The 20,159-nt window shown below is 33.5% G+C and overlaps 1 protein-coding gene across 1 annotated transcript in view; it reads right to left on the reverse strand.

Annotated features, from left to right (window-relative positions):
- The window catches only part of LOC126741150 (enolase-like), a 59,831-nt gene that overhangs the window by 2,360 nt on the left and 37,312 nt on the right, over window positions 1-20,159 (reverse strand). Inside the window, exons 5-8 of the mRNA XM_050447492.1 lie at window positions 12,928-13,060; window positions 7,913-8,044; window positions 7,611-7,792; window positions 3,762-3,934 (exon numbers count right to left, since the gene is read on the reverse strand). Coding sequence (XP_050303449.1) covers window positions 3,762-3,934; window positions 7,611-7,792; window positions 7,913-8,044; window positions 12,928-13,060 — 620 coding nt within the window. The remainder of the gene's footprint in view (window positions 1-3,761; window positions 3,935-7,610; window positions 7,793-7,912; window positions 8,045-12,927; window positions 13,061-20,159) is intronic.

Raw genomic sequence — 20,159 nt, forward strand, 5'->3', positions numbered from 1 at the left:
AAGCATTCCGACTGCTCTTAGCATTTCCTCTCGAGTTAAATGTCGTCTTTCCATTTTTATTGAATAAAAACTAAATCCCAATTGTTCGGTTGGAACCACAGAAAATGCGATATTGCGTTAGAATTTAAAAATTATAATCTGCGTTATTTCGACAAAATGTGCAAGTAGCAAAAAACGCTGTTCTGGCATGACTTTTTGTACCCAAAAATTTATTTTACTTCGTTGGTATCTTAATATTAAAGGTAGTATCTATTCCGTATAAAAATATAAATATATAAAAATTTATAAGGCGAAAAAAACTATTTTTCTAAGTGTTCCTTAGAACATTTTGATGTGTATATACATTTTTTTATTAGTTATAAGCAATTGAAATTTTTTAACAAAGTTTTTTTATTTTATCATAGGCTTTGTAAATTTAATTGTTTATTCATCAAAGAAATTAATTTTACAATAAACAAATACAAAATTTTACATGTTCTCATATGTTTACGGAAAAAATGAAAAAAGAAAATTGTTCAGATATTCATAATGAACATTTAAACAGAAGAAAATTTTTGCTAAGTATGAATAAGCAAATACTCCGAGCGTTTGTTTATCGACATTCGAGCGCTCGAATCCCCTTATGTACAGACGCATTACGTGTTGCGGTCTAGACTAACGCAAGTCACTTAATTCCAAGATTCTGTACAAAATCTGAATAATACTTAATACACTTTTACACTTTGATTTGCTGAATATCAATTTTTGTGCAAAGTGAGAAAATTTTACATTTTATTTTTTTTTAATTTACAGGTTGATAACAATGATACTGTCGTGTTTGCTTTATCGTTTTCGTTTTGCTGCAGTTCACTTATATAACACTAAGTTTATCACATTTTTGGAAGAGAAATTCGAATTGGTGTTAAGAAAATTTATTATTTTTCCGATGGTGCGAAGTCCCACTATAAAAACAAATACAATTTTATCAGTACAATATGCACACGTCAAAAGGGCGTGCGATGGTATTGGCGGCACCGTGAAAAGGTGCGCATATCGTGCTAGTTTACAGAAAAAAAAACATCGAAAGAATTACGATGACCAAAGAACTTTATGATTGGGCACGAGGATATTTTAAGAAAATCAACTTCGATTTTTGTACGAAAGTGGAGAATGAGACACACTGAAAAAAAAATTGGAATCTCGATTTGCTGAAACGAAAACGATAAAGCAAACACAACAGCATCATTGTTATCAACCGGTAAATGAAAAGAAAATAAAATATAAAATTTTCTCACTTTGCACAAAAAGTGATATTCAGCAAAGCAAAGTGTAAAACTGTATTTGAGTATTCAGATTGTGTGCAGAATCTTGGAATTAAGAATAACTTGCGTTAGTCTAGACCGCAACACGTAATGCGTCTGTACATAAGGGGATTCGAGCGCTCGAATGTCAATAAACAAACGCTCGGCGTATTTGCTTATTCATACTTAGCAAAAATGTTCTTCTGCTTAAATGTTCATTATGAATATCTGAACAATGTTCTTTTTTCATTTTTTCCGTAAACATATGAGAACATGTAAAATTTTGTATTTGTTTGTAAAATTAATTTTTGTGATGAATAAACAATTAAATTTACAAAGCCTGTGATTCACTTGATGCGCAAAACATTTTAGAACGTGAAGAATGTAAGATTACTCACGTTTTTCAAGTGTCAACCAAGATATTATCAAAATAAAATTTTTCAATTGCTTATAACTAATAAAAAAATGTATATTTTGCAAAACTACTTTAAGGCATCATTTTTCGTCCCTTAAAATATCATTTGAAATCGAAAGGTACATGGAAATACAAAACTCACTTTTGAGTGGCCCACTTGGGAAAATTTGACTCAGTATTAAATTTTAAAAAAATATTATTTTTATTAATTCTTATACAATAACCAAAGTAAATGATATTTATTTATTTTTTTTATTTTATTTTCCAACAAATATACCAAAAACCATAATAAACAAAGAAACATACAAATTACGTTTAACAAATGACTGCCTTATTTTAAAAAAGAAGATCCTCATTATCTTTTAACATATTTACAGAATTTACAATTTTTACATTTAGTTCATTTAGATTATTTATAGGACTATCATAAACAATTGATTTTAAATATCCCCAAATACAGAAGTCCATGAGGTTTAAGTCTGGACTACGCGCAGGCCAAAGCAAAGGTCCTCCAGGGCCAATCTAACGTTCGAGATATTGTTCGTCAAGGTAATTACGTACCTGTCAAGAAAAATGCGCAGGCGCATATAATACATATTCTGCCTAACATTTAATGGTATATCTTCTAAAAGACCTCCAAGATCATTTCGTAAGAAATTTAAGTACGAGCTCCGTTCAAATTAGGTGGTAGTTCACGGAGGTCTCTTATATGGTTTCCAATAATACCACACCAAATGTTAACTTTAAATTCATGCCAGAAATGACGACTGACAACTGACTGGAGGTTTTCAGAATCCCATATATGAGCATTTCTAAAGTTAAATACGCCGCGTCTAGTAAATGTAGACCCTCGTCTGTGAATAACACTCTGCTAATAAGGATTGGATCTGCGTTTCGCATATTTTTAAGCTGACGACAAAACTGCATTCTGGCTGGCAAATCTGGTGGGATCAAACACTGAACTAGTGTAAAGTGGTATGGATAGAGGCCTTCTTTCTGAAATAATTTACCAACACTTATTGTTTACACCCGCAGCTGCCGCTATTCGCCTAGTACTTAACCCGAGATTTTCTGCTACTTCTAAAACAGGCATTTTTGGCCGAAATGATCCAGTTTCTCCTAGTCGGCTATAAATTCTTTGGAATAATTTATGGTTTGGTTGTTGTCTATCTGAAAATATTTCCATCTCCAAATTGGTAAACAAATTATGCCTAGGCATTACTTAAAATGATTAAACTTAAGAGAAAAACTTTTTTACTCGTTTTAAAAGTTTAACATAAATAATACAAACACTTGTATCCAATGCCAACTGCCATAGATGCAATTTAAATAAAGTAATAAATAAATATTATTTTTAATTTTTTTTTTGAAAAATGGTGATTATGTCGAAAATGGTTGCTCCTAGCGACTTTAATAAGGTATACGTTTTTTATGTAAAATTAAAAAAGAAATTTATTTTATACTTTTTAAACCGATATACGGGGCTGAAAAAAGTTAGGAGTTCTAAAAAAGTAAAAACTAACGCAACGAGCGCCCTCTACCGAAAACTGTATACAAAATTTTATTTTTATTTTTTAAAAGACTCATATGTTTTAAATTTCATGTCAGTATGTCATTTGGTTCAGGACCTATGAGAAAAAAAAACGATAAATCAAATAATACTTTGACATCCTGCATTTCAGTTACTGTTAAAGTTAGGATAAGGCAAGTTGACCTCAAGCATATTATTTTTAGGTAAGGAATCTACTGTTCCCATACTTTTGGGACACCCTGTACATACATTTTATGAATTACGCAACATTTTGGCTTTTAAACTACTAAAAACAATTTTTTCCGCCAGGAAACAAAATTTGTAAGATTAAGATTACGGTTAAGAATTAACGGTTTAAGATGAAGAACACAATTGTGTTCTTAAACCTCAAATTTTCAATAGTTGGCAATAGTCAACGACAAACTAACATAATATTCGTTTTATAATAAGTTTTGAAATGAAAAAGTGTGTTTGTTGTTAAAATTATTAGGAAAAATATACTAGTAAGTAATACAAGACTCGGTACGTCATTTACCTGTGCGATACCATCGTTCCCCAACCGTTCTGTTTAGCCAAAAGGTGAGCTCTGATGGATTCGGTAACGCTACCAATTTGGTTAACCTTCAGCAAAAGGCAGTTGCAAGCCTTCTTATCCACGGCCATTTGAATACGTTTTGGGTTGGTCACGGTCAAATCATCACCAACAATCTAATAACAAAAAATCTTGTTAAAACCTTTAAAAAAATCGGTTGTTTCCCTACATAAGTACCACACAGATGTATCCAGTTAATTAGAAAGACCAGGATAAGAAACTCAAATTAATACAGAAATTATTCTTAAGTTAAAGTAGTACAGTTCTTTACTATTTCTAACAATAATTATTATTGCATACAAGGATCCAGAAATTCAATGGTTTAGAAGCTGTTTCTTAGCATAAAGTTCATAACCATTAATAAAGTGTAACGTGCGACACTTTCTTTTCATTTCACACTAAGTGAAATGAAAAGAAAGTGTCGCAGGTTTAGAACTTAACAAATAAAACTGTTGTTAAAACCTTTAAAAAAATGAGTTGTTTCACTATATAACTCCCACCGGATGTGTCCAGAAAATTAGAAATACCTGGTTGATAAACTTAAATTCACACCTGAGTAAGTAATGTATGACGTAAATAATTCATACAAAAAATATTCTTGAATTAAAGTAGTACAGTTCATGTTTGTAACAATAATTATTATTTCATACAAGGATCCAAAAGTTCTTTAATGATATGGAGAGTTAAATACCAAAAGAATAGGGTTATCGGGATACTCACGTAAGACGGGAAGGAGAACATCACACAGGTAGCTTATGCTTTCTTGGTGTGGATGCTGGGTTTTTTGGCTCCAAAACCGGAGTTAATGGAGCTGATTACAAATTGGTTGTTTGCTCCTGTTCGTGATCCCTTATGTTTTTTTCCTTTGGTTCTCTGGTTGCCCTGCCCTGAAGAAGCCAGAAAGCAGAAATATGTGTCGGCAGGTACCATCTTTACTTGTTCTGCTTCCCGTCTTACGGAGTATCCTGATAAACCTATCCTTTTTTATTATTCATAGAGATGGGAGTCACTTTTTTCTGCCATTGTATTTGCCCTTGAAGCTAATTTTGAAGGTCATGGTATATTTTTAAATGTCTTCTATTTTTGACATTGGAAAAGTGGAAAATTTTATGTCCAAAATCTATAATTTTATGACTCTTTTTTATCGATCTTTACATCAATTTGGTGACTACAATCCAGATTTTGTATTATACTATTTTGGGGGATAATTGTTAGGATTAAGGTTTAGTTTTTTTTACTGATAATAGCAATATTATTATGTCAGACACCGATGGGCATATACCGGGTGGTGGTGGGTTACCCGGCGGATCAACAAACGTTAATCTTTCTAGTGGTAATAATCATGTGAATATGGAAGATTCTCAATTAAATGAAAAAGTTGTATCTGATAGAATATAAAGAATAAATACATAGAAACAAGAAAATAGATTTCATTCTGAAAGTGCGCAACCTTTTTTTATTTTTGTTGAATACAAATATTTAAATATTAGGCGAATACACCCTATAAAACTTTATGAAATTCTTCAGGAAATATAAATGAGAATAATACTAAGCAAGCGACGCAATTTAAGTATCTGGGATATATGTTGAACCAAAATCGGGACCCACAACAAGAGATTAGAGCTAGAATAGAACAATCAAGAGCAACATTCCTTAAACTTAAAAAATTTTTCAAAAATAAAAATCTAAACTTCAAACTAAGATACAGAACTCTACGACTCTCTCTGTTACGATTACCATAAATTTCTCCAGGGTGAAGTACCATTACGCAAAGCAAAATAATAGGCGAAGGGTCCTGTTTACTTCATAATCTTTATTTCAAAAATTGTCAAGGGAAAACTATGTAAGTAAAAATATAAAAGGGTGTTATTAAACTAATAAATTAATTAAAAACATAATAAAACTTACATGATATTATCAGAAAATGTCCATAAAAAGGTTAAAAACAACGGCACACACATAACATTACAATACATTAATCTAAAAAACAACGGATTTTGGTTTTTAAAAATTCCATATGGGTACTATATTATACACCGATATTTAATACTAGTACGAATAGAGCCATCTAGGATTAAACACGACTAACACAACATTTTAAAAAACGATAAATTAACAGTAATGTGGTAAACTATTTAAATAAATTTACAATATTGGCCGCTTCTCGCGGGCGTTAATAGGTTCGTTCAGACAATTAACTTGTGTATTTATTTCTAGTTTTGCTATTTTTATTTTCTAATATACAGGGTGTTCCTTAAAGACGTGCTAATATTTAAGGGGGTGATTCCTAGACTTATTTTAAGAAAAAAAGTTTCTATGAACATATGTCCTAAACGTCTTTGAGAATGAACTTTTGCAGGGAGTTAAAGTTTTTAAAAAAAAAACATTTTTTTAATAATAACTTAAACAATATTCTAGAGATATTTATGAAATTTGGTACATGTATTCTATGTATCAAGACGCATTTTTGATGTGCAAAAAAATATTTTCTCTGCCAGTGGCGCCCCTACAAGTCTTTTGAATATTTTTAGTGAAAAAAATACGCCACTGCTTTTTCTTAAAATAAAAATTATTTTTAAAATTTTCAATCACTTGAGCTAGCAAATCACACTAAAAAAATTTGATCTCTTGGTTTTTTTTCGTCCGACGCATGGTTTTCGCTTAAAAAAATAAAAACAATTTTACTTCCCTAAAAACCTGATGCGGTGTGAAAATGTTTGTTCGTCGATGGCAAGCAAATTAAGGGATCAGATTTATTACAAGAAGTATGAAAAGTTAAAAAATTTAAATAATTTAAAATACTCATGTTTTTAACGTGTTTAAAAAGTAAATGGGAGTAAAAAAGTGCCGTAACGAGAGTCGCCTATGCATGTTTCTTATTGCTCATTGCTATGGACTTAATACGGAAAAAATGCGATTGTGGTGGTATTCGAATACAGATGGTAAATAAAATTAAATATCTTGGAGTGTATCCTTGATTCACACTTGCATTGGGATGTTCATATTTCTTGTGTCACAGAGTAGATATGTTGGGTATTAGGAAAATTCAAAAAGATTACAAATAGGGGAAGTCTTTATCTCCAAGAAAAATGCATGTAGGACACTTAGGTAAATGTATTATGCATTTCGGCTGTGTAAACAGCCATCATCAGATACAGAACATTACAAAAAACATATACGTTCACCAAATAAACCAAAAAATTACCCGTTGAATTTCCAACAACCATCTTGTGCAACTTGAAAAGACTCAAAAATATGTTATAAAAAAGACCAACTTTTTGACGAGTGTAAACTCTTTGATGTTAGGCAACTCTTTTATTTTGCAGTTCTTAAAAAACAACGTTTTTCTAAAAAAGATAAAACTAAACGCCAGAGAAACGCAAAATAACGTGCCACAAATTTTCGTGTCCACACTTGCTAAAACAAGTAGGCAACGTAGCTTTTATTATCCGACACCAAAATTGTATATTTTACCTATTGACATAAAAAGTATGAATAGCGAACACTTTTTTAGGAAAAAATTAAAATTGTAGTTAGAGAGCAAGTCTAGGTCGTTTATTACATGTTTAGTCAATAACAAAACTTGGTAGCAAAACAAAAATTAGAATTATGCACGTTTTGTTAAGTCAATTTATTGCAAATAATTCTGTCATTTGAAATCACACAACTCTTAGACTTAAACTGACTCCTATATTTATTCTTTTTTATCCGCCTTTGTACGTTCAAATTTATTAACTGCGCTGAGTTAAAACGAATATGAGATTGTAATTATGTTGGTCACAAAACCCTTACCTGGATAGAGGTTGCGCCAGTAATCGAAGACCAGGCGTTCCAGTCATCTTGGTCAAAGGGATCCTCAATGGACACAATGGGGAAATCTTTGATGAATTCTTGGTACAAAGCTTGCAATTTTTCCCCAGAAATCCATTTGCTCTTGTCGGAGTTGGGGTTTTTGAAGTCTAAATCGTACTGACCTAGAAAAAATTATTAAATAATTATGACTTATTTTCAATATAAATTTTGGACAGGACTGTACTTCACATTTTAAGCTACCCTACTGAACCAGGGAAACTAAACTAATTTTCCAAACTTACCATCTTTGTAAAATTCGGAAGCTGCAACATCCATACCAATTTCAATTTTTCCCGTGTAGCCGGCCTTTGAAATGGCCTCATTAATTAAGTCCAAAGCGTCCTTGTTGTTAAGGATGTTAGGAGCAAAACCACCTAAAATAAGATAAAAAAAAAGTAATAAGATAATACGTTAAAGACTAGCGAGCAATATATCACGAAATATACATGGTGTTTCATAAATGATGGTAAATAATTTAACAGCAGATTCCTTTTAAAAACAGAATAAGGTTAAGTTAAATTTTCCTAGTCCAAAAGTCAAAGGCAACCAAGATACAGGGTGATAAACTTAATGTAATTTTTTTGAATTTAAGCCATAAATTTAGCATTTATTTTTCGTTTTTAACAAAATTTTGACAAAAATTTTTTTATAATGGAGATCTTGAAATTAGCCTTTTAAAAAATTATGTCAGAGGACGCTACAAGCAACATTTAGATTTTTTTAAACCCCGTAACTTTTTTAGGCTTGGCATAATTTAATTATCTATTTAAAACATGCTTTGTGCTAACAGTTTTGCTTAAAAAAGAAACACTTCAAAAATCTTACTATGATTAATCTTTTTCGAAATATTTGGGTTTAAAGTTTTCAATGCACTCAAAAAAAAAGATTTATAAACTATTTAAATTGCTTCTTCGAATGAATAATAAAATACAAAAGATAAATTTAAAATCAAAAATTATGAATATTTGTCAATAAATGATTGACATATTTTGTCTCAATACATTTTAAAATTCTTTTATTGAAAGATCGCCGAATTTTAAAAAATAATTGCTCGTTTCGAAATGACTCGATAGCAGTTAATATTTTTACCATTAATTGCATACAGGGTGGCCATTTGAAAACGAAACAGAGCCTATTTTGGGTCCCTCAGAACATTTGCGAAAAAATCCTCGGACCCACATGGGGAACCATTTTTTTGCTAGTTTCGCCCCCCTGAGGGCAAAGCCCTAGCGGGGGTGACAAGGGCCCCCAAAATTTTAAATGGAACGGGGGGTCGAGTGATACCTTATTTTGAAGGTATTTTTATGTGGATTATAACCCTAAAGTTTTAAATCGTTACTATTTGCCTAGTCGACACAGGGGCTAATAAAAGTTACAAAAAACATGTCAACATTTTTTATTAAAAAAAATGCTTGTAAATTTAGCAGTTAAAAAAATACAAAAAATTTTGTTCTCCTACATTGTGAACCGTACTTTCTGTTGTTTTTTTTTTAATACCCGAGAATTGGCATAGATACCTATGCCAATTCTGCAAGGGAACTCTTGGTTATTGTTGAGACTGTTATTATAGCAACATTTTGAAGTTTAATAGTGGTTGTCAATTACTGCTGTCAGATCATAGTGTGTCAAACAAATAGCTCTATAAAGTTAGGTAGTTACAACATTGAGTGTGATAATGGTTTATTCACTTGCTGAAAGAGTTGAAATAATTTCTCTTTTCTTTGTGAACAATGAAAATGCTTATAGAACTGCCCAGCTCTTTAACACACTACAACACCCTATATGACAGGTCCATCGCAAGTACATTTTGGAATTGGTTCAAAAATTTAGGGAAACTGGGTCTGTGGCTAATAAAAAGCGCGAAATGGATAATCCAGTGGTGAATGAAGCTTCAGAAGTAGCTATTTTAGGCCATACTGTGCAAGATCCTACACTGAGCACAAGGAAGTTATCAACCGTGTCTGGTATTAAGAGAAGCAGCATTCAGAAGATATTAAAAAAAAACAAGTTTCATCCGAAGAAAATACATCTCGTACAAGAACTAAACGAAGACGATTTTGATAGGCGAGTACAATTTTGTGAAACTATATCTGAACAAGCCGCCAATGATCCACACTTTCTACTTAATGTATGTTTTTCTGACGAATGCTCCTTTTTCCTAAACGGTACTGTGAATCGTCACAACTGTCGCTATTGGGCTGATTCAAATCCCAGAATATTTCGTGAGGTGCGTACACAACATCCTGAAAAATTAAATGTTTGGGCTGGCATTTTTGGTAAAAATATCGTAGGCCCCTTTTTTTTACCTGGCTATTTAACAGGAGAGGTGTACCTGAAGTTATTAGAAAATACAATTCATCCAGCATTAGTGGAGATACTAGAAAATAACGAGTACTTGGAAAATCGTCTAGTATTTCAGCAAGATGGGGCGCCACCCCACTATGCTGCAAGGGTTCGTCAATATTTGGACCAAACGTTTCCAGGACAATGGATTGGAAGAAGAGGAGCTATTGAATGGCCTCCTCGTTCCCCGGACTTAAGCCCATTAGATTTTTTTTATGGGGCCATTTAAAAACTAAAATTTATGCTAGTCCATTTGCGACAAAGAATAATTGATGAATGTCGTCAAATCACCCCAGAAATTTTGCAAAATGTACGGGAAAGGTTTGAACAAAACCTGTATTATTGTATGGAAGTCGAATGCCAACATTTTGAACATTTACTTGATTGATTTTATCTTTAAGCCCTTTATTTAATATTATACTTTTTAACATTTTTTTGTAACTTTTATTAGCCCCTGTATGGACTAGGCAAATAGTAACGATTTAAAACTTTAGGGTTATAATCCACATAAAAATACCTTCAAAATAAGGTATCACTCGACCCCCCGTTCCATTTAAAATTTTGGGGGCCCTTGTCACCCCCGCTAGGGCTTAAGTCTGGACTTCGTGCGGGCTAAGGCCTGTCGTAAGGCGACTCTCACGACATACGCTATAAGTAACAATAACTAACAGAACTAACAATAAGAATGTAATAAAAGGTAATAGATATAGTTACAAAAGTTTATAAAGAACCGGTAACATCAACAGGCGGCAAAATCCGCGCATCTCGTTATTCTATCGATCGGGTCAGATGACTATGTCGAGGTCTGAAGACAGTGGAGGCGGCACACTTGTTGAAATTATTAATATTTATTTGTACTTGAGTTTAAATAGCCCTAGATTTTTAGTAGGTATAGCTAGCGATATTATAAGTGCGTGTGATTTAGTTGAAATACTAACTAAGAATGCATATATTTGAATTTAATTGCTCCGAGATTCGTTTAAAAAAATGTAAATAAATTAAAATTATATTTTTTAGCATTGTGATGTGCCCATAAAAAAACTAATAAAAAATAGTTTTACTTACAGGAGGATGCAGTTCGCTAATTATTTTTAAAACAGGACTTCAAATAGGTAGCTGAAAATTATTCTTTATTCGCATTTTTTTTAAGGATTAGGTATTTTAAACGACTTGTGTAAAAAAACAAATTGGTATAAGCTTAAAGTTTTATTTCATTATTTTACATATTATATATTTTTATTCACTATCAGATAGTGTATTACAACCTAAATCAGATTTATCCGATGAAGACCATTCGATCTCTTCATCAGATGAGCCTGTATTTACTGTAAATTTTAAAGAATCCAATGCTTCATCAAAAAGGTGATGACTTTCGAAATATTGTTTTTCTATGTTGTATATAGTTGCAAATATTTCCACTCATCATTCGAAATTTCCGCAAATTTTTGCCTTGTCAAAGTTTCGACATCCGCCAATTTAAAAGTGGAATTTCTGCTTGCCACCCAATTCTTAACAGTTGCCCAAATTTTTTGTATCGGATTAAGCTCTGGGTGGTATGGAGGCAAACGTAACACAATGTGTCCATGCTTTTCCATTAGATCGTCCAACTTGGTTTTTACAGGATACAGGTTTTTTTATTTTTAGAGACTATTTCATATAACTCTGTCTTGGTGAGTGTGTCTTTGCATCAAATGTAAAATTACGTTCCTTGAACCAGTCAACTATTTCCTGCTTTTTACTTCCAGATGTAACATTCTTGACTACATGCACATTGTGATAAGCTGCATTGTCTAATACTAGGAGGGAATTAAAAAAATTGATATACACATGCACACTCTAGGCTGTACATATATACCTACAAGTTAAATACCTATTATTTTGTCACTTAAAATCAAAGTATATTTTAAATAATATAATTTTTAACAGTAATTAATTTTCATTTATTTTTTTAAATTATTAGACAGTTGAATAATTTAAACCAATTTTACTTACCTTTTACAATAAAAATCGGATAGTCTAACTAAAAAAACTATAGTCTATTTCACTATTATACTTAAAAAAAAACACACACACAACAGATTTTAAATGCCTTATAACACGATTAACTGACCCGTACGAGACGACACTGAGTAGGCCTTCAGGCTACGTCATAGGCTTTAAATCCCCGGCAGGTACAAAGAAACGAAGTACGGCGGGTGCTTTGTTCTTGCGGTTTCTTTAATAAGAAGCGAGAGAAAATATATTGCGGTCCTCTTTTCTCTCTGCCACCGGATTTTCTATCGATTTTGTGTTGAAAAATGGGTTTGTGCACATATTGAGCAGCCGGTTCTTTATAAACTTTTCTACCTATAACATTACTAAATGTGTGTGTTTGAACTTTTATAACCACTCATCAAAGTAACTAACAAGAACATAAATCCCGACAGTGACATTTCAAATAATTCATCTTCTCAGGCACAGCCTAATTAACAAACATTTTAACCTGAAATAGACAAATAAAATTTTATCTTAAGCGCATTGAAAACTTTAAATGTAAATATCTCGAAAAGGGTTAATCATAGCAAGATTTTTAAAGGGTACCTTTTTTAGCAAAACTGTTTAAACCGTTTACACACTGTATATTTTAAATAAAAAATTAAATTATGATAATTGACAAATTATTAATAAAACATGTTTAAAAAATTTTTAAATGTTGCTGGTGGGGCCCTCTAGGACGTAATTTTTAAAAAAGATTAATTTAAAGATTTGCCATATAAAAAAAAACCAATTGTCCAAATTTTGTTAAAAACGAGAAATAAGTACTAAATTTATGGCCAAAATTCAAATAAATTACATCAACTTTATGCTGTATAATATATCTAAACCATGTATCACCCTGTATAATATACCTAAAAAAATGTGAATAATTATTTACCTTCGTCTCCTACAGCGGTGGCATCCAAACCAAATTTATTGTGAATAACTTTCTTCAAATGATGATAAACTTCGCTGCCCATACGCATGGCTTCAGTGAAGCTTTCAGCACCAGTTGGAAGAATCATGAATTCCTGGAATTAACACATATAAATTCGCTACCATATATTACTAAATTTGTGTTATATCTAGACAAAATAATTAATTAGTTTACAATCTATAATGACTGCATAATTAAGATTACTGAAAAACCAGTAATTAATTCAATATTAATTATTAAGTATATTGAGGCCTAGTGAATGTTTTTTAATATCTGATTATGTTCCTATATCAAATTTTTGTCAACAATCTATACATGGAGGAACCATGATCTTGGCTAGGCAAACAATTGAAACGACTTTTTGTAATATTGATAAGTATGATAATCTTCTGTTAGAGAATGTTTTTGAATTCTCTCTTTCTTTTTGTAAGCGTTTTAATTTATATATTCTTTGTGTTTATAGGCCACCTACAGGAGATATTGCTATGTTTTTGGACAAACTTGATTCTCTTTTATCCCAGTTGTCCCTACACTCTAAGGTTATATTGGCTGGTGACTTTAATATCAACTACACTGATAAAACCTTGCCACGTACTTCTCTTTTAAGTATTTTAAATTATTACGACTTAAAAATGCACGTTCTTTCTCCCACACGAATAACTTCTTCATCTGCAACTACAATTGACTATTTCTGTACAAATTTTGATGACTTTTATGCACAGTACTCCCATCTGGTATTTCCGACCATGAAGCTATTCCTGCTATAAATGCCATATAATACTGTATTATCTTCATCTCATTATATGGGAAGAATCTTCAGCAGGAGAAATTTTAATGCTTTTTCTGCTGCTACAGCTTCGGTAAATTGGAATGCACTTGAAACGGCTTCTGACCCACTTACTTAATTTTTTCAAGTTCTGTGTGATAAGATCAATCAGTGCTTTCCTAAAATGAGGCTTAAAACTAAGAAACGAAAACCATGGGTTACAAGAGGCCTTAGAATTTCAGCTAAAAACCTCCGTTTTTCGACTAAATTGTGCAAATATACCACAAACGAAAATATCCTTGTATATCATCAGAAATACCGTAGTCTGTACAGAAAGACAATTAAAGCAGCCAAATCTAACTATTATAGGGATCACTTAAATATGTCATCAAATAGGCAAAGAGAGTGTTTCCGTGTGAGTGGACTGTATAGAATGAAATACTGGTAACTTTAATAATTTAATTGTCATGAATAACTTAAAAACGACAAATTACAAAAAGCCCCGACATAGAGTTACGGGCGATTCTAAAGTCAAGAAGCAAGTGCTAAAAACATGGCGGGCGGGAACCGATATTTTGTTTCTTGCGTCACGCACAGCACAGGCCCGCACTAAGGACAAAGTATATAAAAAAATAGTGCTCGTCAACCACAAACTGAACTGAACATGGTTATTTTATGCCTCATCATGGTGTATTAAAAAATTCGAGTGATACTACCAAATTACGTGTTGTTTTTAACGCGTCTAGTCCAAGCACCACAGGACTATCTTTGAATGACATTCAGATGGCTGGTCCAACTATCTAACAGGATTTATTATCCATTATTTTACGGTTTCGTACACGAAATATTGTCCTATCAAGTGATATAAAGATGATGTACCGCCAGATACTAATCAATCCCGAGCAACGTCATTTACAGAAAATATTTTGGCGTTCCGATCCCAATGAGGATGTTAAAATATTTGAATTAAATACGGTTACCTATGGTACTACTGCCGCTAGTTTTTTAGCCATACGTTGCCTTTTTGAGGTTGCAAATGAATGCGAACGCGATTTCCCCTTAATTGCTAATATAATTCGTAATGATATGTACGTTGATGATTTATTGACAACTGTAGATAATAGAGACGAGGCTGAGTATATATCTAATAATATTAATAGAATTTTACTTAAGCATGGATTTGAATTAAGAAAGTGGAATTCAAATGATCAGTATGTTATCCGTAACTTAGAATCCGAAAATAGGTTGGTAGAGTTTTATTCCAATAAGGCGCAGGAAAATTCAGTTTTAGGCTTAACTTGGAACAGAGCTCACTTGATTTTTTAAAATACAACATTAAACAACCCAGCCTTTCGAAAAAACTAATAACCAAGCGTGTTATTCTTTCCAGTATCGCTACTACCTTCGATCCCTTAGGTCTAGTCAGCCCTTGTATTATTATAGCCAAGGTGCTTTTACAGAAACTATCGTGTGAAAATTTAGGCTGGGATCAACCGGTTCCTGATCATATAAGTAATTGTTGGTTAGAATGGCACTCGAATCTTGAAGCCATAAATAGTTTAAATATCGAACGAAAGGTTGTTTGTGAAAATCCAGTTAAAATCAGTTTACACGGTTTTGCTGATGCTTGTCAGACTAGTTACGGTGCGTGCGTATACGTTATATCTAAAAATAATTTAGGAGAGCGTTTTTCTAATTTACTATGCGCCAGATCAAAGGTAGCTCCAGTTAAACATCTAACAATGCCACGGTTAGAGCTATGTGCGGCACTAACACTGGCTCAGTTATTAGAAAAGGTGTCAAAATCGCTAAATATTAAAATTGACCAAACATTTTGTTGGTCTGACTCCACTATAGTGATGGGATGGTTGCGCGCATCCCCACATTTATTAAAACCGTTTGTAGCCAATCGCGTGGCGGAAATTCAGAAGTTAACGGCTAACATTAAGTGGAGACATGTACCATCTTTGGATAATGCAGCCGACATAGTTTCGAGAGGATTACCTCCTCAACAGCTGTGCTCTTCTCGTATGTGGTTTGATGGCCCCGATTGGCTAGACAAAGATATGATTCATTGGCCTAATAAACAGACCTCAGTAATCGATTTACCAGAAATTCGTACTACATTAACTTCCTCAGTAAGCGAAATCCTACTCATTCGAGCGTTTTTCTGATTTTTTAAAATTAAAAAGGTCTTTTGCTTGGGATCTAAGATTTTTTTAAAATTGTAAAAATAAGCCCAAAAATCGAATATTACTTCCGTACTTGACATTGGATGAACTTGAAAATAGTCTTTACTTTATAATTAGGATAGCTCAAAGGGAGTCCTTTCCGGAGGAATATCTTACTCTCACCAAAGGTAACGATTTGCCTTCTAATAGCCGTGTTTTAAGCTTGCACCCATTCATTGATAAGAACGGTTTGATAAGGGTAGGCGGCAGATTGTCCAATTCAGACTTTTCATACTCAAAAAAGCATCCTTTGTTACTTTGCACTAAACATTATATTACTAAATTAATTTTTGAAAGCAGCCATAAAAGATTATTTCATGCAGGGCCTCAGTACTTACTGTCTTCAATAAGAAACACCTTTTGGCCCATATCAGGTCGTAGTTATGCGCGAAAATTTGTGAAAGAATGCGTAACGTGTGCCAGATTTAGGGGTGCCAAAATTCAGCCGCTTATGGGTGATTTACCAGCGGTAAGAGTTCGGCCTTCAGGCCCATTTAGCGTTATAGGAGTTGACTATCCCGGACCTTTCTGGATGAAAGATAGGCGAGGTCGCGGTTGCAGACCAATTAGATGTTGGGTAGCCCTTTTTATTTGCTTCACGACCCGGGCTATACACTTAGAAATTGTCTTGTCTCTTAGTACCGATGACTTTATGCAATCCTTTTATCGTTTTATAAGCCGTCGTGGTAAGCCGGCCCAGGTATTCTCCGATAACGGAACCAACTTTGTCAGAGCTAATCGCGAAATGTTAGAATTGAGTGTTTTTTTTAAGACTCATAGCCTGGATATCATCGAAAAGGCTTCCCATTTAGATATTGATTGGCATTTCATCCCGGATAATTCGCCACACTTTGGGGGTATTTGGGAAGCGGGGGTAAAGAGCTTAAAATATCATGTTAAGCGTACAATAGGCGAGCATAAGTTGTTTTTTTATGATTTTCAAACACTACTTATTAGGATCGAGGCAGTGCTCAATTCTAGACCCCTTACTCCATTAACCACTGATCCCGACGATTTAACCTGTCTCTATCCCTCCCACTTTTTAATTGGAAGACCAATGGAAACCATACCCGAATTACCAATCAGCGACATTAAATAAAACAGACTCAGTCAATATCAACTTCTGCAAAAATTGTACGAGCACTTTTGGAGCAGATGGAGTCGCGAATACATCCATGAGTTGCAGCAAAGGCACAAATGGAAAAGGTCATCAGGAAACGTTGACATTGGACAGCTGGTCTTAATAAGGGATGAAAATCTACCGCCTACCAGATGGCGCTTGGGACGAGTTCTTAAGTTAATACCAGGCAAGGATGGTATTAACCGTGTTGCTTTTGTGAAGACGGCAGACAGTGAACTTTCTCGTGCGGTAACTAGACTTTGCCCACTGAAAGTTAACCCAGGACTTTCAAGGCCGGGGGCATGTTCAGTTCAGTTTGTGGTTGACGAGCACTATTTTTTTTATATACTTTGTCCTTAGTGCGGGCCTGTGCTGTGCGTGACGCAAGAAACAAAATATCGGTTCCCGCCCGCCATGTTTTTAGCACTTGCTTCTTGACTTTAGAATCGCCCGTAACTCTATGTCGGGGCTTTTGTAATTTGTCGTTTTTAAGTTGTTCATGACAATTAAATTATTAAAGTTACCAGTATTTCATTCTATACAGTCCACTCACACGGAAACATGTTGGCTGTGGATAATACTGCTTGCTGAGTTGTTGCTATACCGCAATTAGTAAAGCTTGCATTGGTAATTTCTGAGGTTTCATTTTCGCTTATGCCGCTTTCTTTACACAAATGCGACATTGTTCCAGCCTTTTCCCTATCATCCCTACCATGATCATGTAAAATTGTATTGTGTTTTGCTCCGCAGATCTTACAACCAGACCAATTGCAATCCTTTGTCAGATGGTTGCGCTTCAAGCAATTTAAACAAAGACTTAATTCCTTGATTTTGTTTACGCGATCAAAAGTCCCTAGTTTTAAGAAGTCTGGGCAGTAAAAAAGACTATGATCCCTTTTGCAATTATAGCACGCAAATTTTGTTTTGTTTGAATCAGAGGGTTTATTCGCACTGGTTAATCCTCGGGAATAATTGTATGTTTTGCCTTTTGAGTAATTACCTGTATTGTTAGAAATTTCTCGAATATTGCTATGTTTTTCGTTGACTCGCTTATTTTGCTCTGTGGTTTCAATGGTTTCTAACAGATTAGCGCGCCTTTTCAGAAATTCTTTAAAGTAATTTAAATTAATCGCATCGCAATTTGACTTGTATTTTTCCCATTCTTGGGCCGTACTTTTGTCGAGCTTACTCGAAACAATGTAAATAAGTAACGTGTCCAAGATTCAATAGGTTCGCCTAGTTGCTTAAGACTATTTAAATGCTTGTACAAATTTTCATATATGTAACGAACCCTAGCAGCAGTAACCATGAGAATGCTTTCCATGTTAAATATTGCTTTTAAATGATTCTGTATCAATACATTTTTATTATTGAATCTTTCACACAATGTGTTCCAAGCTATGTCATAATTATTAGCGCTAAAATCCAACGCTCGTATAACGACAGGTGCAGATCCAGTTAAGGATGCCCGCAAATAATGCAATTTCTGAATATTACTAATATTTATATTGGAATGAATTAACGATTCGAACATGTCCCTAAACTCCATCCATGTCTCATAGGTACCGTCAAACTTTGGCAATTTAATTTCTGGCAACTTAACGCCTTCTGAAACTGTATTTATGCGGCCGATAACGGAACCCGATCTGACAGAGCTTGATCCACTTGGATCCGCATTATTTGAATCGTATTCAGCTTGAAACGCCTTTGCCCATGAAATAGTTGTAAAATACCTATTCGAAAATTCTTCCCTCTCCACTAATTGTGCTGCCTGTTCATCAATAAGACAATCAATGTCATTTTGGAGTTCCTCAAAACTATTAATTAACGTTTCAATGTCATTAATTCGATTTTCAAGTTCTAGAATTTTACAATGCTCCACTGGTGTGGTAGATCTATTTAAATGTAAGATCTCAAATGCATCAACAAACTTTTCAAAAAGGGTTAATTTAGTTTTGAGGGTACCTCGCTTTTTAATTAAATGTTTTACTTCACTATTATCCCCTGAATCAGTCATTTTATATAATGATTTCCTTTTTATTTTTTATTATATAAAATTTTACCAAGTACGCATCTGAATATGATTTTACTTCTTAACAACAAACGTCTATGCCTGCAATGAATAACGTAATGCTATGGGTATAAACTGTGCTATTATATACCTACTTAAACCTGCATTTTAACTAGATATTTATTTTTTATTCCTGAATGTGGACTAGGCCAATAATAACTGAGTAACTGAATAAGTACTAGGTACCAAAAATCAATAAATATCTGGATTAAAATTAAACATTTGCTATTAAATTATGACTCCCAAACGCACCACCCAACCAAGACAGTGCATTTAATATCGGAAAAATCAATGAGTATGGGTAACGGGATTAAAATAATATTCGCTTCAAATAAACAATGCAAATGTAATACATCATCGCTTCAAGGTCTCTGCATCCATCAACACTCGCGGCGATACAATTGTCCAGCTCAAGCCGCCGCGAAAACCTCGATTCACTGATGCAATAATTGACTGAACTACTGCTTTACTTTATTTTCGTCGTGCCTAATATGGCTACCGAATTTTACTTGTAGAAATTAGGAATATTTACTTCATGACTTATTGTTCAAAATTGTTTATTATCCGGCTCGAAGGACCATGTTTCCGTGTGAGTGGACTGTATAGAATGAAATACTGGTAACTTTAATAATTTAATTGTCATGAACAACTTAAAAACGACAAATTACAAAAAGCCCCGACATAGAGTTACGGGCGATTCTAAAGTCAAGAAGCAAGTGCTAAAAACATGGCGGGCGGGAACCGATATTTTGTTTCTTGCGTCACGCACAGCACAGGCCCGCACTAAGGACAAAGTATATAAAAAAAATAGTGCTCGTCAACCACAAACTGAACTGAACAGAGAGTGTTGGTCGATTATTAATGATTTTAGACATTGCCATAGAAAAGTATCTGAACCGGAGTTAAGACCTGACATTTTAAACGACTATTAATGTGATATACCTAATATCTTGCTCAAGGGCATTCGTAGTAACATTGATCCCTTACACTGTCTTCAACAAGTGT

This window comes from Anthonomus grandis, chromosome 10, assembly GCF_022605725.1.
Source record: "Anthonomus grandis grandis chromosome 10, icAntGran1.3, whole genome shotgun sequence".
Lineage (NCBI taxonomy): Eukaryota > Metazoa > Arthropoda > Insecta > Coleoptera > Curculionidae > Anthonomus > Anthonomus grandis.